The sequence below is a fragment of the Ranitomeya imitator genome, chromosome 3, assembly GCF_032444005.1.
Source record: "Ranitomeya imitator isolate aRanImi1 chromosome 3, aRanImi1.pri, whole genome shotgun sequence".
NCBI lineage: Eukaryota > Metazoa > Chordata > Amphibia > Anura > Dendrobatidae > Ranitomeya > Ranitomeya imitator.
Window position 1 is genome coordinate 28,559,116 of NC_091284.1, and position 26,503 is coordinate 28,585,618.

General features: G+C 44.7%; 2 protein-coding genes across 5 annotated transcripts in view; one reads left to right on the forward strand and one right to left on the reverse strand.

The window, feature by feature from the left end:
- The window catches only part of GPR89B (G protein-coupled receptor 89B), a 43,083-nt gene extending 28,198 nt beyond the window's left edge, over nt 1-14,885 (reverse strand). Inside the window, exons 1-8 of one of the 3 annotated variants that reach the window (XM_069760646.1) lie at nt 14,806-14,885; nt 12,731-12,884; nt 10,760-10,819; nt 10,295-10,398; nt 8,243-8,349; nt 5,972-6,073; nt 5,699-5,819; nt 5,529-5,609 (exon numbers count right to left, since the gene is read on the reverse strand). In XM_069760646.1, the coding sequence (XP_069616747.1) occupies nt 5,529-5,609; nt 5,699-5,819; nt 5,972-6,073; nt 8,243-8,349; nt 10,295-10,398; nt 10,760-10,819; nt 12,731-12,772 (617 nt within the window). In that variant the 5' untranslated portion in view covers nt 12,773-12,884; nt 14,806-14,885. Of the gene's footprint in view, nt 1-5,528; nt 5,610-5,698; nt 5,820-5,971; nt 6,074-8,242; nt 8,350-10,294; nt 10,399-10,759; nt 10,820-12,730; nt 12,885-14,519 lie in introns of all 3 variants that reach the window. The other 2 variants (XM_069760643.1, XM_069760645.1) reach the window with 2 other exon arrangements.
- Nucleotides 14,886-15,066: 181 nt separating this feature from the next.
- On the forward strand, nt 15,067-26,161 carry GTPBP8 (GTP binding protein 8). 2 transcript variants are annotated; one of them, XM_069760649.1, is made up of 7 exons: nt 15,067-15,183; nt 17,629-17,968; nt 18,315-18,413; nt 18,639-18,769; nt 22,295-22,394; nt 22,753-22,871; nt 24,520-26,161. In XM_069760649.1, the coding sequence occupies exons 2-7, from the start codon at nt 17,645-17,647 to the stop codon at nt 24,596-24,598; spliced, it is 852 nt and encodes a 283-aa protein (XP_069616750.1). In that variant the 5' UTR covers nt 15,067-15,183; nt 17,629-17,644; the 3' UTR covers nt 24,599-26,161. The 2 variants fall into 2 exon arrangements, with proteins under 2 accessions (XP_069616750.1, XP_069616749.1); XM_069760648.1 differs by having other exon boundaries at nt 15,089-15,183; nt 17,609-17,968.
- The last annotated feature ends 342 nt before the right edge of the window (nt 26,162-26,503 follow it).

Sequence of the window (26,503 nt, forward strand, 5' to 3'; positions counted from 1 at the left end):
TTATAGTAGTTATATTCTTGTATATAGGAGCAGTATTATAGTAGTTACATCCCTGTACATAGGAGAAGTATTATAGTAGTTATATTCTTGTACATAGAAGTATTATAGTAGTTATATTCTTGTACATAGGGAGCAGTATTATAGTAGTTATATTCTTGTACATAGGGGCAGTATTATAGTAGTTATATTCTTGTACATAGGGGCAGTATTATAGTAGTTATATTCTTGTACATAGGAGCAGTATTATAGTAGTTATATTCTTGTACATAGGAGCAGTATTATAGTAGTTATATTCTTGTACATAGGGACAGTATTATAGTAGTTATATTCTTGTACATAGGAGCAGTATTATAGTAGTTATATTCTTGTATATAGGAGCAGTATTATAGTAGTTATATTCTTATACATAGGAGCAGTATTATAGTAGTTATATTCTTGTACATAGGGGCAGTATTATAGTAGTTATATTCTTGTACATAAGAGCAGTATTATAGTAGTTATATTCTTATACATAGGAGAAGTATTATAGTAGTTATATTCTTGTACATAGGAGAAGTATTATAGTAGTTATATTCTTGTACATAAGAGCAGTATTATAGTAGTTATATTCTTGTACATAGGGGCAGTATTATAGTAGTTACTGTATATTCTTGTACATGGTGCAGTATTATAGTAGTTATATTCTTGTACATAGGGGGCAGTATTATAGTAGTTATGTTCTAGTAGATACGGGGCAGTATTATAGTAGTTATATTCTTGTACATAGGGGGCAGTGTTGTGAATTCTGTGGCAGAGTTCACTCCTGTGGTCACAAGTGGTACTTCGGCTGATTCTCTCTGGGATCTTCCGTTTGTGGAGGAAAGTGGTACTGCAGCTTCTGAGTTTCCTCCTTCAGGTGATCTGGTGAGCTCGTTAGCTTCTTCTCTACTTAACTCAACCTGATGCTTTGATCTATGCTTCCTGTCAATGTTTCAGTGTGGGACTTGTTTTTTCCCTGGATCATTCCTGTGGCCTGCTGCTCTGCAAAGCTAAGTTTTGCTTATGTTATTTTGTTGCTATTTTTCAGTCCAGCTTGCGTTATTGGTTTTTCTCGCCTGCTGGAAGCTCTGAGACGCAGAGGGACCACCTCCGTACCGTTAGTCGGTGCGGAGGGTCTTTTTGTCCCCTCTGCGTGGTTTTTTATAGGTTTTTGTGCTGACCGCAAAGTTATCTTCCCTATCCTCGTTCTGTTCAGCTAGTCGGGCCTCACTTTGCTAAATCTGTTTCATCTCTATGTTTGTGTTTTCATCTTACTCACAGTCATTATATGTGGGGGGCTGCCTTTTCCTTTGGGGAATTTCTCTGAGGCAAGGTAGGCTTATTTTTCTATCTTCAGGATTAGCTAGTTTCTCAGGCTGTGACGAGGCGCCTAGGTTCTGGTCAGGAGCGCTCCACGGCTACCTTTAGTGTGGTTTGATAGGCTTAGGGATTGCGGTCTGCAGAGTTCCCACGTCTCAGAGCTCGTTCTATTATTTTGGGTTATTGTCAGTTCACTGTATGTGCTCTGACCTCCATGTCCATTGTGATTCTGAATTGCCTTTCATAACAGGGCAGTATTATAGTAGTTATATTCTTGTACATAGGGCAGTAGTAGTTATATTCTTGTATATAGGAGCAGTATTATAGTAGTTATATTCTTGTACATAGGAGCAGTATTATAGTAGTTATATTCTTGTACATAGGAGCAGTATTATAGTAGTTATATTCTTGTATATAGGAGCAGTACTATAGTAGTTATATTCTTGTACATAGGGGCAGGATTATAGTAGTTATAGTCTTGTACATGGGGGCAGTATTATAGTAGTTATATTCTTGTACATAGGAGCAGTATTATAGTAGTTATATTCTTGTATATAGGAGCAGTATTATAGTAGTTATATTCTTGTATATAGGAGCAGTATTATAGTAGTTTTATTCTTGTACATAGGAGCAGTATTATAGTAGTTATATTCTTGTATATAGGAGCAGTATTATAGTAGTTATATTCTTGTATATAGGAGCAGTATTATAGTATATTCTTGTACATAGGAGCAGTATTATAGTAGTTATATTGTACATAGGGGCAGTATTATAGTAGTTATATTCTTGTATATAGGAGCAGTATTATAGTAGTTATATTCTTGTACATAGGGGCAGTATTATAGTATATTCTTGTACATAGGAGCAGTATTATAGTAGTTATATTCTTGTATATAGGGGGCAGTATTATAGTAGTTATATTCTTATACATTGGAGGCAGTATTATAGTAGTTATATTCTTGTACATAGGGGCAGTATTATAGTAGTTATAGTCTTGTACATAGGGGCAGTATTATAGTAGTTATATTCTTGTACATAAGAGCAGTAATATAGTAGTTATATTCTTATACATTGGAGGCAGTATTATAGTAGTTATATTCTTGTACATAGGAGCAGTATTATAGTAGTTATATTCTTGTACATAGGGGCAGGATTATAGTAGTTATATTCTTGTACATAGGAGCAGTATTATAGTAGTTCTATTCTTGTACATAGGGGCAGGATTATAGTAGTTATAGTCTTGTACATGGGGGCAGTATTATAGTAGTTATATTCTTGTACATAGGAGCAGTATTATAGTAGTTCTATTCTTGTACATAGGGGCAGTATTATAGTAGTTATAGTCTTGTACATAGGAGCAGTATTATAGTAGTTCTATTCTTGTACATAGGGGCAGTATTATAGTAGTTATATTCTTGTACATAGGAGCAGTATTATAGTAGTTATATTCTTGTACATAGGAGCAGTATTATAGTAGTTATATTCTTGTACATAGGGGCAGTATTATAGTAGTTATATTCTTGTATATAGGGGGCAGTATTATAGTAGTTATATTCTTATACATTGGAGGCAGTATTATAGTAGTTATATTCTTGTACATAGGGGCAGTATTATAGTAGTTATAGTCTTGTACATAGGGGCAGTATTATAGTAGTTATATTCTTGTACATAAGAGCAGTAATATAGTAGTTATATTCTTATACATTGGAGGCAGTATTATAGTAGTTATATTCTTGTACATAGGAGCAGTATTATAGTAGTTATATTCTTGTACATAGGGGCAGTATTATAGTAGTTATATTCTTGTACATAGGAGCAGTATTATAGTAGTTATAGTCTTGTACATAGGAGCAGTATTATAGTAGTTATATTCTTGTACATAGGAGGCAGTATTATAGTAGTTATAGTCTTGTACATAGGGGCAGTATTATAGTAGTTATATTCTTGTACATAGGAGCAGTATTATAGTAGTTATAGTCTTGTACATAGGAGCAGTATTATAGTAGTTATATTCTTGTACATAGGAGGCAGTATTATAGTAGTTATAGTCTTGTACATAGGGGCAGTATTATAGTAGTTATATTCTTGTACATAGGAGCAGTATTATAGTAGTTATATTCTTGTACATAGGGGGCAGTATTATAGTAGTTATATTCTTGTACATAAGAGCAGTATTATAGTAGTTATATTCTTGCACATAGGGGCAGTATTATAGTAGTTATATTCTTATACATTGGAGGCAGTATTATAGTAGTTATATTCTTGTACATAGGAGCAGTATTATAGTAGTTATATTCTTGTACATAGGAGCAGTATTATAGTAGTTATATTCTTGTACATAGGAGCAGTATTATAGTATTTATATTCTTGTACATAGGGGCAGTATTATAGTAGTTATATTCTTGTACATAGGAGCAGTATTATAGCAGTTATATTCTTGTACATAGGAGCAGTATTATAGCAGTTATATTCTTGTACATAGGAGCAGTATTATAGTAGTTATATTCTTGTACATAGGAGCAGTATTATAGTATTTATATTCTTGTACATAGGGGCAGTATTATAGTAGTTATATTCTTGTACATAGGAGCAGTATTATAGTAGTTATATTCTTGCACATAGGAGCAGTATTATAGTAGTTATATTCTTGTACATAGGAGCAGTATTATAGTAGTTATATTCTTGTACATAGGAGCAGTATTATAGTAGTTATATTCTTGTACATAGGAGCAGTATTATAGTAGTTATATTCTTGTACATAGGAGCAGTATTATAGTAGTTATATTCTTGTACATAGGAGCAGTATTATAGTAGTTATATTCTTGTACATAGGAGCAGTATTATAGTAGTTATATTCTTGTACATAGGAGCAGTATTATAGTAGTTATATTCTTGTACATAGGAGCAGTATTATAGTAGTTATATTCTTGTACATAGGAGCAGTATTATAGTAGTTATATTCTTGGACATAGGAGCAGTATTATAGTAGTTATATTCTTGTACATAGGAGCAGTATTATAGTAGTTATATTCTTGTACATAGGAGCAGTATTATAGTAGTTATATTCTTGTACATAGGAGCAGTATTATAGTAGTTATATTCTTGTACATATGAGCAGTATTATAGTAGTTATATTCTTGTACATAGGAGCAGTATTATAGTAGTTCTATTCTTGTACATAGGGGCAGTATTATAGTAGTTATATTCTTGTACATAGGGGCAGTATTATAGTAGTTATATTCTTGTACATAGGAGCAGTATTATAGTAGTTATATTCTTGTACATAGGAGCGGTATTATAGTAGTTATATTCTTGTATATAGGGGCAGTATTATAGTATTTATATTCTTGTACATAGGGGCAGTATTATAGTAGTTATATTCTTGTACATAGGAGCAGTATTATAGTAGTTCTATTCTTGTACATAGGGGCAGTATTATAGTAGTTATATTCTTGTACATAGGGGCAGTATTATAGTAGTTATATTCTTGTACATAGGAGCAGTATTATAGTAGTTATACTCTTGTACATAAGAGCAGTATTATAGTAGTTATATTCTTGTACATAGGAGCAGTATTATAGTAGTTATATTCTTGTACATAGGAGCAGTATTATAGTAGTTATATTCTTGTACATAGGAGCAGTATTATAGTAGTTATATTCTTGTACATAGGGGGCAGTATTATAGTAGTTATATTCTTGTACATAGGAGCAGTATTATAGTAGTTATATTCTTGTATATAGGGGGCAGTATTATAGTAGTTATATTCTTGTACATAGGGGCGGTATTATAGTAGTTATATTCTTGTACATAGGGGCAGTATTATAGTAGTTATATTTCTGTACATAGGGGGCATTCATGTCGGATATTTATATCCTGTTTGCTGTTGAATAGTTTATTCTCGTCTATCCCACCAAGGACAACATCTGCAAGGAGTTTGTATGTTCTCTCCGTGTTTGCGTGGGTTTGGTCCGGGTTCTCCGGTTTCCTCCCACATTCCAAAGACACACTGATAGGGAATTTAGATTGTGAGCCCCATCAGGGAGAGTAATAATAATGTGTGCAAACTGTAAAGCGCTGTGGAATATGTTGGTGCTATAGCAATAAAAAGATTATTATTATTATAGCAGTGAAAGTTGAATGATAGCACAGGAAGTTGCTGCCCTCTAGTGGACATTTCCCAGCATTACCTCTTTTTCTTACTGACAATCATATCCATGGTTTGCAGCAGTCTTCTCTCCAGTGCTTGGATATCGGCTTCTGTCACATTCCTGCAAAACCCCAAAAAACAAAAACATTCATATTATCAATGCATTTTATTGTAAAAAGCAAACTGTATAATAACAGTAGATCCAGTCACCTTAAGAAGTAGGACATATACGTGTAGGGACAATTCACGGCACCAAATCCAGAGAGTAAGGCCATTAGTGTCACCCCGATAACACCCACTCTGCTGATCAGCTGCTCAATGGAAAGTATTCCTGCAGGAAGAGACATTACCCTGCATGTAACTGGATACACCCAGTGATGAATGATGGGAGTGATAGTCGAAATTAAAAAAACAATACCCGATAGTGTATCCTCACCTTCACACCTTGATCCCATGTCACACTGATGTGCAGACTGAACTTACCGTGTTTTGGGCTCAGTATCGGGAAGGGATCTCCCAGCTTCCAGAAGAAATACATGAAGGTGAGCCAAACCACGCAGGAGAAGAGCAGCCGCTGACGGTGCACTGGGCAGAGACAAGAGACAGTATTAAAGATGAGAAGGGTGCACCTGCAAAAATTTCGCTTTGGATGTGTATAAAGAACTCTCTCCAATCTTGATCTTCAGTACTGAGAAGCGCAGCTGTGAATCCAGCTCTGGGTGAAGTAAACACTTACTAGAAAGCTGCACCATAGGAGACAATGTACAGCAATACTGAGCAGTGCAGATATGAATCCAGCTCTGGGTGAGCTTAACACTTACTAGAAAGCTGCAGCATAGAAGACAATATACTGCAATACTGAGCAGTACAGATATGAATCCAGCTCTGGGTGAGCTAAACACTAGAAAGCTGCAGAATAGGAGACAATATACAGCAATACTGAGCAGTGCAGATATGAATCCAGCTCTGGGTGAGCTAAACACTTACTAGAACACTGGAGAAAAGGAGAGAATATACAGCACTACTGAGCAGTGCAGATATGAATCCAGCTCTGGGTGAGCTAAACACTTACTAGAAAGCTGGAGAATAGGAGAGAATATACAGCAATACCGAGCAGTGCAGATATGAATCCAGCTCTGGGTAAGCTAAACACTTACTAGAAAGTTGGAGAATAGGAGAGAATATACAGCAATACTGAGCAGAGCAGATATGAATCCAGCTCTGGGTGAGCTAAACACTAGAAAGCTGCAGAATAGGAGACAATATACAGCAATACTGAGCAGTGCAGATATGAATCCAGCTCTTGGTGAGCTAAACACTAGAAAGCTGCAGAATAAGAGACAATATACAGCAATACTGAGCAGTGCAGATATGAATCCAGCTCTGGGTGAACTAAACACTTACTAGAAAGCTGCAGAATCGGAGACAATATACAGAAATACTGAGCAGTGTAGATATGAATCCAGCTCTGGGTGAGATAAACACTAGAAAGCTGCAGACTAGGAGACAATACACAGCAATACTGAGCAGTGCAGATATGAATCCAGCTCTGGGTGAGCTAAACACTAGAAAGCTGCAGAATAGGAGACAATATACAGCAATACCGAGCAGTGCAGATATGAATCCAGCTCTGGGTAAGCTAAACACTCACTAGAAAGTTGGAGAATAGGAGAGAATATACAGCAATACTGAGCAGAGCAGATATGAATCCAGCTCTGGGTGAGCTAAACACTAGAAAGCTGCAGAATAGGAGACAATATACAGCAATACTGAGCAGTGCAGATATGAATCCAGCTCTTGGTGAGCTAAACACTAGAAAGCTGCAGAATAAGAGACTATATACAGCAATACTGAGCAGTGCAGATATGAATCCAGCTCTGGGTGAACTAAACACTTACTAGAAAGCTGCAGCATAGGAGACAATATACAGCAATACTGAACAGTGCAGATATGAATCGAGCTCTGGGTGAGTTAAACACTAGAAAGCTGTAGAATAGGAGACAATATACAGCAATACTGAGCAGTGCAGATATGAATCCAGCTCTTGGTGAGCTAAACACTAGAAAGCTGCAGAATAAGAGACAATATACAGCAATACTGAGCAGTGCAGATATGAACCCAGCTCTGGGTGAACTAAACACTTACTAGAAAGCTGCAGAATCGGAGACAATATACAGAAATACTGAGCAGTGTAGATATGAATCCAGCTCTGGGTGAGCTAAACACTAGAAAGCTGCAGACTAGGAGACAATACACAGCAATACTGAGCAGTGCAGATATGAATCCAGCTCTGGGTGAGCTAAACACTAGAAAGCTGCAGAATAGGAGACAATATACAGCAATACTGAGCAGAGCAGATATGAATCCAGCTCTGGGTAAGCTAAACACTTACTAGAAAGCTGGAGAATAGGAGACAATATACAGCAATACTGAGCAGTGCAGATATGAATCCAGCTCTGGGTGAGCTAAACACTAGAAAGCTGCAGAATAGGAGACAATATACAGAAATACTGAGCTGTGCAGATGTGAATCAAGCTCTAGTCAGCTAGAGTCTCATTCCTCACTGAGCAGTCAGTCCTTTTTGTTTGAATCAAGATGAATTAGGTCAATCCAATTCTCAAGTCAAAATTTAATAACCAGAAGATATCGACCAGAGGAGGGGAAACAACAGGTGAAAGGCTAAAATGGACAGAAGTGCTAATATGGCCGACAAGGCCCTAGAGTCACAGCAGGCTGTCGCTGGTCTGTACTCACACAGTCGGATGTTGCTCACCACGAAGTATCCGATATAGAAAGGGACCACGAAGACGAGGACCAGTAGGATAACGCACAGGTTCAGCTTCCAGTGGAAATACCGAGAGCTGCGGGACAACAACCACCATCATCTTCGTCAGATTCAGGATATTACATTGGGTAAAGAACAAAAAGGGGCACTGACCATGGTTAGATCAGGCGATCCGGTCAGCTTCAAAATGCCTTGTGCAGGCTTCTAAAGCAGGGATGAACAACATTTTTTGGTCCAAGGGCCACATTGCCATACTGAACCAATCCCAAGGGCCGTAAAAAAAAATTCAAGGGGTAATTACATAAATATCACCAGAACCACCATTGGTACACCACCAGAACCAAGTTTTGAGTATTTGAGAAGGCTTTGGAGAGTTTCCGCTAAACAAATCCTCCTGATAAAAAAAATTCTCAAAACTTAGAGATTTGTTAATACCATAAGTTTTAATATAGCCATGAGGCATGATATTGATTGCTATATGTGTACAAGTTCTGAACCACCGTCAGCTCATAAGTTCGGCACCAGAACCGCCGTCAGTACAAAAAGGCAGTGCCAGAACAGCCATCAGTACATGGAGGCAGCGCCAGAACCGCCGTCAGCACATGAAGGTAGCACCAGAACCACCGTCAGTACATGAATGCAGCGCCAGAACCGCCGTCAGTACATGAAGGCAGCACCAGAACTGCCGTCAGTACATGAAGGCAGCACCAGAACCACTGTCAGTACATGAATGCAGCACCAGAACCGCCGTCAGTACATGAAGGCAGCACCAGAACCACCGTCAGTACATGAATGCAGCACCAGAACCGCCGTCAGTACATGAAGGCAGCACCAGAACCACCGTCAGTACATGAATGCAGCACCAGAACCGCCGTCAGTACATGAATGCAGCACCAGAACCGCCGTCAGTACATGAAGGCAGCACCAGAACCACCGTCAGTACATGAATGCAGCGCCAGAACCACTGTCAGTACATGAAGGCAGCGCCAGAACCACTGTCAGTACATGAAGGCAGCGCCAGAACCACTGTCAGTACATGAAGGCAGCGCCAGAACCACCGTCAGTACATGAAGGCAGCGCCAGAACCACCGTCAGTACATGAAGGCAGCGCCAGAACCACCGTCAGTACATGAAGGCAGCGCCAGAACCACCGTCAGTACATGAAGGCAGCGCCAGAAACACCGTCAGCACATGATGGCAGCGCCAGAAACACCGTCAGCACATGAAGGCAGCACCAGAACCATCATCAGTACATGAATGTAGCGCTAGAGCCACTGTCAGTACATGAATGTAGCGCTAGAGCCACTGTCAGTACATCTACAGAGCACCAAGCTTAGTACAGGAATCAATTACAATGTTAGGTCAGCCCCATCTACAACCCCTGGCAGAAATGATGGAATCACCGGCCGTGGAGGATGTTCATTCAGTTGTTTAATTTTGTAGAAATAAGCAGATCACAGACATGGCACAAAACTAAAGTCATTTCATATGACAACTTTCTGGCTTTAAGAAACACTAAAAGAAATCAAGAACAAGAAATGTGGTAGTCAGTAATGGTTACTTTTTTAACCAAGCATAGGGGAAAATTATGGAATCGCTCAATTCTGAGGAAAAAATTATGGAATCACCCTGTAAATTTTCATACCCAAAAACTAACACCTGCATCAAATTACATCTGCTCGTTAGTCTGCATCTAAAAAAGAGTGATCACATGAAATGAAACAACTGAATGAACATCCTCCAAGGCCGGTGATTCCATAACTTTTGCCAGGGGTTGTACAATTGTATAGCATGAACCTACGACTCCCAGTATGTCCTTAGGCCTGCCCTAAAATAAAGAGCTTGTGAGCGCTGCGATCTTTGCTGGTTGAGTGTTTCTTAAAGAGGCAATATGCAAATTTGCATGTTTTTATAATCTCTATGCAATTTTATTTAATTTTTGCAAGAGACAAATCGGGTATAAATCTACGTGAAGAGTCAGGAAACCAAAGCAGAAATGACTGCGGGCGACCATTACCCACCTGCTATTGAGTAATCCCAGGATCTCGAAAATGATGAGTTCAAACATGGTGCAAGAGAAGGCGAAGGTGATGGAGAAGACGACCTGGACGACGTACTGCCGCACCTGCGGGAGAGGAAGAAAATGGCGGAGGGGCGTCACGTCGTCCTCTACAAACTGGGAACAGGACTAGATAATGTCCACCCCCCGTGTCACCAATCAATAATCATAGTAACCGATCGCATCACGGGGGTCAATGAGAAGCAGCGCATCCGAAAAGTAGGCAAGTCGTATTTTTGACGTTTTCCTACCTTCTGCGCATTTCATGACCGTACATGAGCTCGGACTTACCGGAGAAGCTTTTATTTTATATATACATAATTTACATATTTATACTTTTTCTGCAAAAATATTTTGAAGTTGGCAAATATTAGGGGTGCGCGGGATTACCCATCTTTGTCCGCCCCTTTGACAGTGTCGCGCTTACCTCATAATCTTTGAAGAGCTGCCGCATGAAAAACAGCCACCCGAAGCCGAAGAACAACAGCTGCGGCACAAAGAGACGGAGATGAGCTCACAAAATGTATGAAACGGGGGAGGTATGCAGCAGAGCAAGGGTGGAAGGGGCTGTGCACAATCCCTACTGGTTACAGGGGGTCCTCCAGGGCGGGTTCTCCGGGGAAAGGATGGGTCCAACGTTGGCGGGACGGGTCATCTGGGGGAGAGATGGGTTCTCCGGGGCAGGGCCTCCAGGGGAGACACGGGTTCTCCGGGGCAGGGCCTCCAGGGGAGACACGGGTTCTCCGGGGCAGGGACTCCGGGGGAGACACGGGTTCTCTGGGGCAGGGACTCCGGGGGAGACACGGGTTCTCTGGGGCAGGGCCTCCCGGGGAGAGACACGGGTTCTCTGGGGCAGGGCCTCCCGGGGAGAGACACGGGTTCTCTGGGGCAGGGCCTCCGGGGGAGAGACACGGGTTCTCTGGGGCAGGGCCTCCGGGGGAGAGACACGGGTTCTCTGGGGCAGGGCCTCCGGGGGAGACACGGGTTCTCTGGGGCAGGGCCTCCGGGGGAGACACGGGTTCTCTGGGGCAGGGCCTCCGGGGGAGAGACACGGGTTCTCTGGGGCAGGGCCTCCGGGGGAGACACGGGTTCTCTGGGGCAGGGCCTCCGGGGGAGACACGGGTTCTCTGGGGCAGGGACTCCGGGGGAGACACGGGTTCTCTGGGGCAGGGACTCCGGGGGAGAGACACGGGTTCTCTGGGGCAGGGCCTCCGGGGGAGAGACACGGGTTCTCTGGGGCAGGGCCTCCGGGGGAGACACGGGTTCTCTGGGGCAGGGCCTCCGGGGGAGAGACGGGTTCTCCGGGGCAGGGACTCCGGGGGAGACACGGGTTCTCTGGGGCAGGGACTCCGGGGGAGAGACACGGGTTCTCTGGGGCAGGGCCTCCGGGGGAGAGACGGGTTCTCTGGGGCAGGGCCTCCGGGGGAGAGACACGGGTTCTCTGGGGCAGGGCCTCCGGGAGAGAGACACGGGTTCTCTGGGGCAGGGCCTCCGGGAGAGAGACACGGGTTCTCTGGGGCAGGGACTCCGGGGGAGACACGGGTTCTCTGGGGCAGGGACTCCGGGGGAGAGACACGGGTTCTCTGGGGCAGGGCCTCCGGGAGAGACACGGGTTCTCTGGGGCAGGGACTCCGGGGGAGAGACACGGGTTCTCTGGGACAGGGCCTCCGGGAGAGACACGGGTTCTCTGGGGCAGGGCCTCCGGGGGAGACACGGGTTCTCTGGGGCAGGGCCTCCGGGAGAGACACGGGTTCTCTGGGGCAGGGCCTCCGGGGGAGACACGGGTTCTCTGGGGCAGGGCCTCCGGGAGAGACACGGGTTCTCTGGGGCAGGGACTCCGGGGGAGAGACACGGGTTCTCTGGGGCAGGGCCTCCGGGAGAGACACGGGTTCTCTGGGGCAGGGACTCCGAGGGAGAGACACGGGTTCTCTGGGGCAGGGCCTCCGGGAGAGACACGGGTTCTCTGGGGCAGGGCCTCCGGGGGAGACACGGGTTCTCTGGGGCAGGGCCTCCGGGAGAGACACGGGTTCTCTGGGGCAGGGCCTCCGGGGGAGAGACACGGGTTCTCTGGGGCAGGGCCTCCGGGGGAGACACGGGTTATCTGGGGCAGGGCCTCCGGGAGAGACACGGGTTCTCTGGGGCAGGGCCTCCGGGGGAGACACGGGTTCTCTGGGGCAGGGCCTCCGGGGGAGAGACACGGGTTCTCTGGGGCAGGGCCTCCGGGGGAGAGACACGGGTTCTCTGGGGCAGGGCCTCCGGGGGAGACACGGGTTCTCTGGGGCAGGGCCTCCGGGAGAGACACGGGTTCTCTGGGGCAGGGCCTCCGGGGGAGACACGGGTTCTCTGGGGCAGGAGGCCACTATACCCCTCCCTGGCAGTGCCCGGTTCTGCCCCTCACCTGAGAGATGACCATGAGGACGGAGTCGATGAGGAAGCTCATGGCGGCGGAGGAGGGTGATTTCCAGATATTTGGCCTCGGCAGTCCTGGGTCTCTTCACATCAGATCAGCGCTGGGAGATTCTTCACATGTCGGCTCCGCGGCTCAAGGAAAACTGCAGAGAAGGACGGGAGACGTGATCACAGGAACTACTAGTGACAGCGAGAGATGGCGAGTGATTGGTCCGCAGAGGAGCCGCGTAATCAGGGGGTGCTACTACAAGTCCCAGCATTATTACTATGCGCTACAAGTCCCAGCATTATTACTATGCACTACAAGTCCCAGCATTATTACTATGCACTACAAGTCCCAGCATTATTACTATGCACTACAAGTCCCAGCATTATTACTATGCACTACAAGTCCCAGCATTATTACTATACACTACAAGTCCCAGCATTATTACTATACACTACAAGTCCCAGCATTATCACTATACACTACAAGTCCCAGCATTATCACTATGCACTACAAGTCCCAGCATTATTACTATCCACTACAAGTCCCAGCATTATCACTATACACTACAAGTCCCAGCATTATCACTATGCACTACAAGTCCCAGCATTATTACTATGCACTACAAGTCCCAGCATTATTACTATGCACTACAAGTCCCAGCATTATTACTATGCACTACAAGTCCCAGCATTATTACTATCCACTACAAGTCCCAGCATTATCACTATGCACTACAAGTCCCAGCATTATTACTATCCACTACAAGTCCCAGCATTATTACTATCCACTACAAGTCCCAGCATTATCACTATCCACTACAAGTCCCAGCATTATTACTATGCACTACAAGTCCCAGCATTATCACTATACACTACAAGTTTCAGCATTATTACTATGCACTACAAGTCCCAGCATTATTACTATACACTACAAGTCCCAGCATTATTACTATCCACTACAAGTCCCAGCATTATTACTATCCACTACAAGTCCCAGCATTATCACTATCCACTACAAGTCCCAGCATTATTACTATGCACTACAAGTCCCAGCATTATTACTATACACTACAAGTCCCAGCATTATTACTATGCACTACAAGTCCCAGCATTATCACTATACACTACAAGTCCCAGCATTATCACTATGCACTACAAGTCCCAGCATTATTACTATACACTACAAGTCCCAGCATTATCACTATGCACTACAAGTCCCAGCATTATCACTATACACTACAAGTCCCAGCATTATTACTATACACTACAAGTCCCAGCATTATCACTATGCACTACAAGTCCCAGCATTATTACTATACACTACAAGTCCCAGCATTATCACTATGCACTACAAGTCCCAGCATTATCACTATGCACTACAAGTCCCAGCATTATTACTATCCACTACAAGTCCCAGCATTATCACTATGCACTACAAGTCCCAGCATTATCACTATGCACTACAAGTCCCAGCATTATTACTATGCACTACAAGTCCCAGCATTATCACTATGCACTACAAGTCCCAGCATTATTACTATCCACTACAAGTCCCAGCATTATTACTATGCACTACAAGTCCCAGCATTATCACTATGCACTACAAGTCCCAGCATTATTACTATCCACTACAAGTCCCAGCATTATCACTATGCACTACAAGTCCCAGCATTATCACTATGCACTACAAGTCCCAGCATTATTACTATACACTACAAGTCCCAGCATTATTACTATCCACTACAAGTCCCAGCATTATTACTATCCACTACAAGTTTCAGCATTATTACTTTGCACAAGTCTCAGCATTATCCAGGAATATGCACTACAAGTCTCAGCATTATGTATGACTGCAGTCTGCACTACACGTTCCGGCATTCTCTATGACTATACACTACAAGTCTCAGCATTCCTTATCGGATTCCCTGACACCCAGTCCATAGCGCAGTCGTCAGTCACCGGGGATCTCCTCACTCACTGTCACTCCATTCCCTCCACACACTCAGCTGTCGCACATCATCGTCGTCCACATCTTGTCCTCTGTCCCAGGACTCGCTACTATCCTGTCCCTCTCACCGCGGCCGGCAGCCATGTTCCCGGAGACTTATTAAAGCTATATGTAATCCAAAGTCGAGTCAACAAAAATGTCTCCTAAGACCGAGACAAAGTGTGATAAGTAAGTGGCGCTCTAGTGTTCGTGCTTCCTGTACGATGATTGGCTAGTCGACGGGATGCGTCACTATACTCGGTACTTGGGGAGGAGTTATAGGGTACACCCTAGCCAATAAGATAAAGGTAATAGATTGGAGCGAGGCTTGGAACGCAACAGCGGGCGGCAAAGTCTCCTTGGTGTTTAGAATAACTTTATTAACACTGGAAAACAGTAGCAATTGTGAGCTGAAATGCGGTGACTTGGAACACGCTGCTTGGAAGCCGAGAAAAGCATCAATAAGAGTGAGTGACTTGTGGGGCAAAGGGGCGAATAGGTCACATGATTGTTACTCTCTGGGTGCTATCGAGATGGCACCGAGTCACATGATGAGCAACCAATCAATGCTCAGCTTTTATGTAGGTTAGAGACACTTTGGAAATAAGCAGCATTATGATTGGTGGCTTGAGCAACCAATCAAAGCTCAGGTTTTACACATGTTACTATCAGACGTGTTGGAAAATGAAAGCAGCAATATGATTGGTTGCTATAGTTTGAGCAACCAATGAAAGCTCACCTTTTATGCATGTCAGCCAATTTGTGAAATGAAAGCAGAAATATGATTGGTTGTTATAGTTTTTCATGTCTTTGTTGCCATAGAGACTGTAACAGGCAGAATCTGGAGTAAATGTGCGATAATCTAGAATATCTGATAATTTCCCATTTATCCCGCTGACACCAAATTAACGGAATGCGCCATTCCGATACGATGTTAAAAATTGTCTTTTTCTGTCCCTTTCCTCAGTTTTGTGACAAACAATATGGCTGCCTGTGCCCAACGGGGACGGTGGAGATTATCAATGCCCGACGTAGCCCATTCACTTAGGTTTCATCCCGGAAAGATCTGCCTCAAATCTGACTGTGGATTTTGGGGGGAATCCATAGCAAATTGTGCAGATGATGACTTTGGGGGTGACACAGAACATGGCTACCACCTCACAGCGTAATGCAGGAGAATGGGGTCTCGCTGTGACAAACAAAGCTTTAAGAATCCGTTTCCAAGTTGCCTGTGGCGGTCTCTCGTGGGCTGCAACGTGTTTCCACCCACCTGGATGACGTTGCCACGTAGCACCGCCGTACAGCGATCTGTGGCGTTGTGTCGCCGCACAGCCCTGACGTGGATTTACCTCCGCGAATCCATCCCGTGTGGACGCCCCCTTCTAGTGGGGTCTCGCATGCCCCTCACATTAATGCCAAATCCAGCGCTGAACGCTTTATTATTCCTGCCGTCATATCTGATCTCCTCACTGTCCTCTTGTCCCATTGGATTACACAGAAAATCGGGCCATAAAAATGGACGATTTGGGGAGGTTTTTGTCTGGCGTGTCTTAGGGGCTCACAATGGGGCGTACTAACATTGCTGCTGGTAACATATAGGCTATGTGCACACGTATTCTGGGTCCACTGCGGATTTTTCTGCAGCGGATTTCAGCAGATTTGATAAATCCGCAGTGGAAAACCGTTTTTTCTGCGGTTTTCACTGCGGTTTTACTACTGCGGTTTTCCATAGGGGCAGCTGTAAAACCGCTGCGGAATCCGCAGAAAGAAGTGACATGCTGCAGAATGTAATCCGCTGCGTTTCCGCACGTTTTTTTCCGCAGCATGGGCACAGCGTTTTTCGTTTCCCATAGGTTTACATTGAACTGTAAACGCATGGGAAACCGCGGCGGATCCTCGGCAAAATCCGCATCATGTGCACATACCCTTAACAGAGGGACAGTCTGATCCTGCCTCAATCTCTGATGCCAGGTCCCACTTTTGGGCCTCGTTCAGACATGCATGTTTCATGGCTTGAGTGCCCACCTAGTGTGGTCTATACGTCCTGAAAAATGTAGACGTTTATGATCTGAGTCACGCATCATAAACTCGCCCATTTAGATGAATAAAAGTGAAGAACTTTTCGGGTGTTGGCCAAGTTTTCCCTATATTATTTTTCACTGTTTAATGGGTATGAGAGGTTTTGAAGTGTATTCATGTTTTTTGGGGGTTTTAACCGTAACTTTTCCATTTTTTAGTCCGAATTTGCCAGGATTGTTTCTAAAGAAAAAAAATTAATGACATTTCTGGAAAATTCAGAACTTTCGTCAACTAGAGTACTTCCATCCAAAACCTCGCTAGGGCTCCAGGATGTGCAGTCTCTTTTTTTGAGTTTGTATGAATCGATTCACGGGACCCGGTCCGTCGGCCACGATGCTAATGTGTGATCACTGGACCTAGGAACTGACTTCTACCTCATGGCTTCTCTGTTTGATTAACCCGACTGAAGCACCGCCACCATTTTGGCCTGACGTAGCGTACATACGATGTCACACCAGGCCGTCTAATCAAAAGAAGATCCTGAATGTGGCCGATGGACCAGGGTCCTGCGAGTGGATTTGCACCCACTCAAGTCTCTTTCTCTTAGAGTCTCTCCCTACTTTGGGTTGCTTAGAATTTGCCTGTTTGCCATTTTGGGCTTTTTCTGTCACAAGGTGATCCTACTTGATAGCCAGTTACAGGTGAATCTGCCCATGTGACAATCCTGAAAAGTGACCGTGGTGCCATTAGAAGTCGCTTCTCCTCCTACTAGAAATCCGAACAATAACCGACATAATAATGTAAAAAAATAAATAAATTGTAGATTTATAATGAACTGATAGAGCAGTTTTGTTGCCCACCCTGCGGCACCAGCACGTCTCGTCTCGTTTCAGGCAGTGACCGGATAAAATGAGGACTATATTCAGCACTGGTCGTCTACTCCGCACGTCTTTTCCAGTATGGCGGCTGCGCAGGAACGCCGCAAATTTAGCATCTATCCAGGATGTGATGAAGCTGCAGGAGAAGAAATGTCAAAGCGTCGTCTTCCCTGTAACGGACCTGGAGAAGCTCCTGAGCCCGGACATTGATAGGACCAACTTCAGACTTTTTAATCCCGTAATGGAGGATATAGCAGAGGCCGAAAAATGGTTTAAACCGGCTGGAAAACACGTGATCGATTATATCACGTCCGCTGTCAGGATGGAGCATACTCCTGATTTACGGCAACCGGAGGTGAGTAGTCCACCCCCAGGATGATGCAAGGAATTAAAAGGGTTGTCCACTGCTTAATATTGAAGTTCTGGAGCTCAGCACACTCAATACATGATAGGTGCTGACTGTTATACAGCTGTCACCAACTTCTAAGAGTTGCCGTCGGAGTTAACTCCTTGTGCAGCCATGTATCCCCTGAGACGTTGTGGTCACTAATGACTTCGGCATCTTAAGCAGTTAGACAGATGGGAGGCCCAATTCCAAAAGCCCAAGTTAATCTGAATCTTTTTGCTCATCTCAAGTTCGATGTACTGGCTCTTTACAATGAGAATGGCCGCCCCTTCCCCTAATGTCTGTATCTCCACAGGTCTGTTTCATAGGGAGAAGTAATGTGGGGAAATCCTCACTGATCAAGGCCCTGTTTGCTCTGGTTCCAGGAATTGAAGTGAAAGTCTCCAAAAATCCAGTAAGTCCAAGAAGCGCAATCATCCATCCATTACTCAGACTAAGCTTTGATTTCAGTGGGACCTGTGGTAATACTTAGTTTCACCTGTGGAGGCACTGTAGGGAGATTGAACACTTGCTGCTCGGTTCCGCTGCTGATCGCTGAGATCCTTTCTTTCATTAAGACTATTCCAAGTATTGTTTCATTAAAAAAAAATTCTCATCTTTATTTTTTTTTTTCTTTAAGGGCCACACTAAAAAATTGAATTTCTTCAAAGTAGGAAAAGCCTTTACTTTGGTGGACATGCCAGGTTATGGGTTTAGAGCCCCCGAGGACTTTGTGGAAATGGTGGAAGGATACATCCAGGAGAGAAACAAGTACGTGGATCACAGACGAAAGCTCGTATGTGGAGCACAACCATAGATGATCACTCATACGTGGAGCACAGCCATAGTTAGCCACTAGTACATGGAGCTCCACAGTAGTCGACCGCTTGTACAGTTGTGGCCAAAAGTATTGACACCCCTGCAATTCTGTCAGATAATACTCAGTTTCTTCCTGAAAATGATTGCAAACACAAATTCTTTGGTATTATTATCTTCATTTAATTTGTCTTAAATGAAAAAACACAAAAGAGAATGAAGCAAAAACCAAAACATTGATCATTTCACACAAAACTCCGAAAATGGGCCAGACAAAAGTATTGGCACCCTCAGCCTAATACTTGGTTGCACAACCTTTAGCCAAAATAACTGCGACCAACCTCTTCCGGTAACCATCAATGAGTTTCTTACAATGCTCTGCTGGAATTTTAGACCATTCTTCTTTGGCAAACTGCTCCAGGTCCCTGATATTTGAAGGGTGCCTTCTCCAAACTGCCATTTTTAGATCTCTCCACAGGTGTTCTATGGGATTCAGGTCTGGACTCATTGCTGGCCACCTTAGAAGTCTCCAGTGCTTTCTCTCAAACCATTTTCTAGTGCTTTTTGAAGTGTGTTTTGGGTCATTGTCCTGCTGGAAGACCCATGACCTCTGAGGGAGACCCAGCTTTCTCACACTGGGCCCTACATTATGCTGCAAAATGTGTTGGTAGTCTTCAGACTTCATAATGCCATGCACACGGTCAAGCAGTCCAGTGCCAGAGGCAGCAAAGCAACCCCAAAACATCAGGGAACCTCTGCCATGTTTGACTGTAGGGACCGTGTTCTTTTCTTTGAATGCCTCTTTTTTTCTCCTGTAAACTCTATGGTGATGCCTTTGCCCAAAAAGCTCTACTTTTGTCTCATCTGACCAGAGAACATTCTTCCAAAACGTTTTAGGCTTTTTCAGGTATCGTATTTTTCGGACTATAAGACGCACCGGACCCTAAGGCGCACCCCAAATTTGGGGTGAAAATTGCAGAAAAAAAGATTTTTTTTATAAGATGGGGGTCCGTCTTATTGTCCGAATTTACAGTATCTTACTTGAGGGCTGGTGGTGGCAGGGCAGGGTCACAGGAGGCTTGGTGTCGGCAGAGGTGGGGAGGTGCTGGGATGAGGAGGTGCTGGGATGAGGAGGCGCAGTGAGAGGTATGGCGTGAGAGGGGTCCCTTTCCCCGGTATGGTGATGCAGCAGCCCGGTAAGCAGCAGAGCCGGTTGAATCCTGCGGTGGCAGAGGTGCGGCAGCAGAGGTGGCGCAGTAAGCGGGGTCCCTTTTTCCGGGGGGGGGGGGGGGGTGATGCAGCAGCCCGGTAAGCAGCAGAGTCGGGTGAATCCTGTTGTTATTGGTGGGGGCGGCCATCTTCCTGAGTGCAGATGAAGCGCTCTGCATCCCGGGGCTTCAGGAAAATGGCCGCTGGAGGCCGCACGTGCGCAGATGGAGATCGCGGCGGCCATTTTCCTGAAGCCCCGGGAAGCAGAGCGCTCCATCTGCGCACGCGCGGCCTCAGGAAAATGGCCGCCACCACCGATAACAACAGGATTCATCCGGCTCTGCTGCTTACCGGGCTGCTGCATCACCTCACCGGAGAAAGGGACCCCGCTTACTGCGCCTCCTCTGCCACCGCACCTCTGCAGCCACGGTAAGCCTGCATTGCGACTATTAGACACACCCCCCATTTTTACCCCTTTTTTGGGGGGGGAAAAGTGCGTCTTGTAGTCCGAAAAATACGGTATGTTTTGGCAAACTCCAGCCTGGCTTTTTTATGTCTCGGGGTAAGAAGTGGGGTCTTCCTGGGTCTCCTACCATACAGTCCCTTTTCATTCAGATGCCGACAGATAGTACGGGTTGACACTTTGTACCCTCTGACTGCAGGGCAGCTTGAACTTGTTTGGATGTTAGTCGAGGTACTTTATCCAACATCCGCACAATCTTGCGTTGAAATCTCTTGTTAATTTTTCTTTTCCGTCCACATCTAGGGAGGTTAGCCACAGTGCCATGGGCTTTACACTTCTTGATGACACTGCGCACGGTAGACACAGGAACATTCAGGTCTTTGGAGATGGACTTGTAGCCTTGAGATTGCTCATGCTTCCTCACAATTTGGTTTCTCAAGTCCTCAGACAGTTCTTTGGTCTTCTCTCTTTTCTCCATGCTCAATGTGGTACACACAAGGACACAGGACAGAGGTTGAGTCAACTTTAATCCATGTCAACTGGCTGCAAGTGTGATTTAGTTATTGCCAACACCTGTTAGGTGCCACAGGTAAGTTACAGGTGCTGTTAATTACACTAATTAGAGAAGCATCACATGATTTTTCGAACAGTGCCAATACTTATGTCCACCCCCTTTTTATGTTTGGTGTGGAATTATATCCAATTTGGCTTTAGGACAATTCTTTTTGTGTTTTTTCATTTAAGACAAATTAAATGAAGATAATAATAACAAAGATTTGTGTTTGCAATAATTTTCAGGAAGAAACTGAGTATTATCTGACAGAATTGCAGGGGTGTCAATACTTTTCGCCACAACTGTATGTGGAGCAAAGTCGTAATTGAAAACTCTTACGTGGAGCGCAGCCATAGTCAACCACGATTACATGACTGGTCGAACGTGACGCTCAGCCATAGTCAACCACGATTACAAGGAGCACAGCTGTAGTCGACGCCTCGTATGTGGAGTGAAGCCGTAATTGACCTCTCTCACGTGGAGCGCAAACGTTATCGACCACTCGTGTAGCGCAACCCTAGAGGACTGGTCGTACGTGGTGTGTATCCGTAGTCAACCTCTTGTAGATGACAGCTTGTACATAGAGTGCAGCTGTACCTGACCACTATTTTATGGAGCATAGCTGTAGTCGATCGCTTGTATGTGGAGCACAACTGTAGATGACTTGTCGTGCATGGCTTTGAGCCGTAGTCAACCGTTCGTATGTGGAGCGCCGCCATAGATGACTGCTAGTACATGGAACGCAGACATAGATGATGGCTTGAATGTGGAGCCCAACCATAGATTACTATTCTAACGTTGGCGCAGCCATAGATGACCACTCGTATGTGAAGTGCCGCAGCAGTTGACTTCTAGCACATGGAGCACTGTCGTAGATGACCACTCATATGTGAAGCGCAGCAGTAATTGACCACTCTTACTTGAAGCACTGGTACAGATAACTGGTTGTACACGGAGCGCAGCTGTAGTCAACCTCTCGTATGTGGAGCGCAGGCGCAGATGACTGGTCATACGTGGAGCGCAGCCATAGATGATTGCTTGTATGTGGAACGCCTCAACAGTTGACTATGTGAAGCTCTGCCGTAATTGACCACTCTTCCGTGGAGCACTGCCGTAGTCGACCGTTCCTATGTGGCGCACGGCCGTAGTTGACTACTCGTACATCTAGCGCAGTCGGAGATGGCTGCTCTTTAACGCTTGTCTTCAACATCTGAAGACCGATATTCTGTTAATATTTTCTTTTACCATCTTGCAGCCTGAAAAGGACATTTTTGCTGGTGGACGGGTCGATCGGTATTCAGAAAGCAGATTTAATCGCGGTGGAGATGTGTGAAGAGTTTGGAATTCCTTACGCTGTGAGTCTGAATCCATTGCCGGCAAAAAATGATGCTAGAAAGAGAGAAAGTCCAATAATCTGGAATAGTTGGGACCTTCAGACTATCATAAATTCACAATTATTTACAGTATCGCATGCGGCTCACGTAGGATAAGGTGGCAGTGAGCTCATGGGATAAAGCAAACTAGTTGTCAGCTTCATTTCATTAGCCTAGCCAGCTTCCTTCTCCATCATGGCTGTCCCTGCGTTAACTGTTTATCTCCCTGAATAAAGCTGTGATTTTGATAAGCTGGATACAGGACCTGCAGAACCTGGAACAGGCAATTCACTTCTCTTGGCTTGTGGACCCTTTAACAGAAGACATTTGGTTTCTTCAGATGGTGATGACGAAGATTGACAGATCCCGGTCCGCTGTCTTGGTCACACAATTCATGCAGATTCAGGACTTCATCACATCTCAGACCCACGGATGTTTCCCTCAGCCCTTCTTAGTCAGGTAATATAGTGGAGGGGATTCTTTCTGCCGTAAAGGACATGAAGCCTCAATATGAACATGGTCGTACATAGACATGGGCGAACCTGTATAGTAATACAGTTATATAGTAACTATTATATGCGCCAATTCTGACCCTTTGCCCGGCTCTTTCCACTTGCCCTGTAGCGGTGGGAAGTGTGTTCATATCTGAGGGGTTTATGTCACCTGTGTATTGTCCGGTGACATCAAGCCCACGGCTTAGTAATGGAGAGGCGTCTATAAGACTCCCCCATCACTAATCCTATAGTTACATGGTAAATAAAGATGCAGCCAGAATAAAGTCTTTTATTTGAAATAAATCAAAACAAACTTTTCCTTTTTTTATTTAAAAATAATAAACACGGTTATACTCACCTAACGCCTATTCCATTGAATCCCTGGTCTCCTGTAATAAAACGAAAATAAAAAACAACAATATCCCTCCCCTATCCGTTGTTCTGTCCCACGCTGTAATCAATATCTGGGGGATAAACAGTTTTCAACCTGGACGATGCCAAGCTTCGGCCGTCAGGCTGAGAACCACTGGTAACTGAATGTGACTAGCGGTGACGTCGTCGAGGTTACCTCCCGTCACTGAGGCTGTGTTCCCAGCGGGGCCAATGAACTGTGGTGACCTTAGTGAGCTCCCCGCTAGCACAGTGAGAAAGCCTCACGGTGCAGAAGCGACTTCACAGCAGTGAAATTCCGCCAGTGAACTGCTGTGAACTCGCCTCTGTACCATAAGACTTTCTCACATCTTGGCACCGACCAAGTTGAAAACTGTTTATCCCCAGACATGGATTACCGCGTGAGGATCCCTCTATGCTTGATAACCAGCCTGGCTGAAGCTGACAGCTGAGAGTTGCAGCCACCAGCTGTGAGTGCTGCCTTGCTGGTTATCAAAAATACAGGGGAACCCACGTTGTTGTTTTTTGTTTTTTAATTATTTATTTACAGCGCAGGAGCCTGCTGATGACTATTCCAATCAACTGCTCCATCTCTCACTGTTATGAGCGGCAGCAAGCGTTGGCTAGTGGGAGCAGTAGTCCCATCAGCTGACACCAGTGACCGTCTCTGTCTTTTGACAAGGTGGGAATCGGCGGGGATGGTGTCACCGCCGATCAGAAGCGGTGTGGGGATGGTGTCACCGCCGATCAGAAGCGGTGTGGGTATGATGTCACCGCCGATCAGAAGCGGTGTGGGGATAGTGTCACCGCCGATCAGAAGCGGTGTGGGGATGATGTCACCGCCGATCAGAAGCGTTGTGGGGATGGTGTCACCGCCGATCAGAAGCGGTGTGGGGATGATGTCACCGCCGATCAGAAGTGGTGTGGGGATGATGTCACCGCCGATCAGAAGCGGTGTGGGGATGATGTCACCGCCGATCAGAGGCGGTGTGGGGATGATGTCACCGCCGATCAGAAGCGGTGTGGGGATAATGTCACCACTGATCAGAAGCTGTGTTTGCCGTGCTGTCATGCACATGACAGTGTGGCAAACACTGGATGTTCAGGCCCCCACTCAAGTGAATGGGGTTCGGGTACCCAAACTTTTTGTAACTTTTTGGCCGAACCCGAACATCCAGCTGTCGCCTATCTCTAGTCATAAACTGTGTCTTTTTCTCTTTCAGCTCTCTAAATTTCTCTGGGATTCACCTCCTCAGATGTTTTATTGCTCATATAACAGGAAATCTTCAGAAAGTCAGTTAAAGGGACGACTGGGTCCACCTCAAGAGACACCCAAGATGCCGGCATTTGAGGACGTTTTCCAAACTTTGATGTGGACACTGGACCCAGGGTCCTATGAATCTTTTTGTTCATCTTTAGTGATAAATGTACTGGTTTCCTAAACACCTCTGTGTGAACGGAGGAGAAGTGGCCACTGATCCATTCATTGTCTCTAGAAGTGGTGGTCACACATGAGAACTTCATCTCCATGTACACAAAGGACTTTGGGATCAGTCGGGGATCTCACCGGTCGGAATCCCCCAGTGATCGTACATTTATCATCTATTTTATAGATACAAGATATATTTTATTTATGGGACAGCCCCTTTAAGTAGCGATTTATCATACTGGTTCTTCTCCAAGATGGGATTGTTTCAGGGGAAGCCATTTCCTTGATTGAAGGAGCATCCGGCACATTCTGTTCTGAGATTGTTGTTTACATTCTTGGGGAAACCAAAACTTGACCCCCACAGGATAGACCGCCATGAGTTCACTGTGAGATCCAGAACCGGAGACACAACTGTGGCGCAGTCCTGGCCCTACGGGATTATAAGAGGCAGCCATACTGTGACCTGATGCCACCAACATGGACACTGTGTGTTGACCACCAAAAGCCTTGATCATTGGGAGCGGAATATAAACTCTAATTCACCTTTACTGGTAAAATAAAGTAAAAAACATATAACATCAGAGCCGTGCCGGACTGCCACAGGCATTTATGAGATGCAGAGCTCAAATCTGCCGGTCTGAGGTCATTTTCCTTTCTGCCTACCTATGTGCTGGACTGATACCACGATTGTGCTCCAAGCCCATAATATGTTTCCTTACTCTGCAGGCGCATCTCCCTCCTCCCCTGCTTCGTGACCCATAAGGGTTGGGGCTATGCGGCGACGGCGACCTAAGTTGGCGCAAAACAAGAGAATGGGACCCCCAAGAGTACCTCGAAAAGCAAGTCACAGGGTCTGGCATGGATGGACTTCTACATCTGTGTCTGGTGCCTGTAAATCCAGAGCTTTCAACAGCGACTTATGGAAAACAAGTAGATGGGAAGAGGCGCTGAACTTTTTGACTGTGCCGAGAGTTCTTGGTTTAAACAGTTATTTTGGGCTAACAAAGTCCTTTTATAACCAGTGTGAAGAGGGACCACTTTGCACTTATCTGCAGGTGATTGGTTACGTCTTTTGCCAAGGTTGACCTCTTCCCAACATTTTACGTACCCGTACATCCAACTGTGCATTGAGGTCCCGCAAATGGAAATATCAGTAGGTCATGGTGATTTTACGGGCACGATCACCACCAGACGATCAATAGTGATCGTGGAATTTCAAAGGTTGTGGAACGGACAGGGCTCTGTCTCTCAACCCATCTGCACCCCTGCTTGATGGTCAAAAAATAACCTCCGGGTCTGTCAAGTACGGTGGCCTTTTTGTAAGCGTTCTGCCAGTGTCACACTGATGGGTTGAATGCATACATCTGAATTGCACTGCTGCCAATAAAAACGCATTTTTATCCAAGAAGAATGAACAAATAAAAAAAGTACACATATTTGGTATTGTCGCGTCTAGAACTATCTGTCTATAAAACTGTCACGCTATTTAACCCTTACAGTGAACGCCATAAAAAACATGGCACAATTTTTTTTTTTATATACAAAAAGTTATATAAAATGTGTTCAAAATGTTTCATGCAATTATACCGTAAATGGTGTCTCTGAAAACATCATCTTGTCCGACGAAAAAAAAAAAAAAGATCCCACTCAGGTCCATCTGCTGAAAAATAAAAAAAAAGCTGTACCTGTCAGAATAAGGCTCATTAATCCTGTGCTCTACGCTGAGCACTTACATATTGAAGTATTGAACACGTCACCAATTTTCGAAGTAAATCTAT

Bases quoted from the DNA above. Each gene is read 5' to 3' on its own strand.
- GTPBP8 (XM_069760649.1), top strand. From the start codon at position 17,645: ATGAGGACTATATTCAGCACTGGTCGTCTACTCCGCACGTCTTTTCCA. The intron at 18,414-18,638 runs GTAAGTCCAAGA...TTTTTCTTTAAG, and splicing joins TGAAAGTCTCCAAAAATCCA to GGCCACACTAAAAAATTGAA. The intron at 22,395-22,752 runs GTGAGTCTGAAT...TGGTTTCTTCAG, and splicing joins AGTTTGGAATTCCTTACGCT to ATGGTGATGACGAAGATTGA.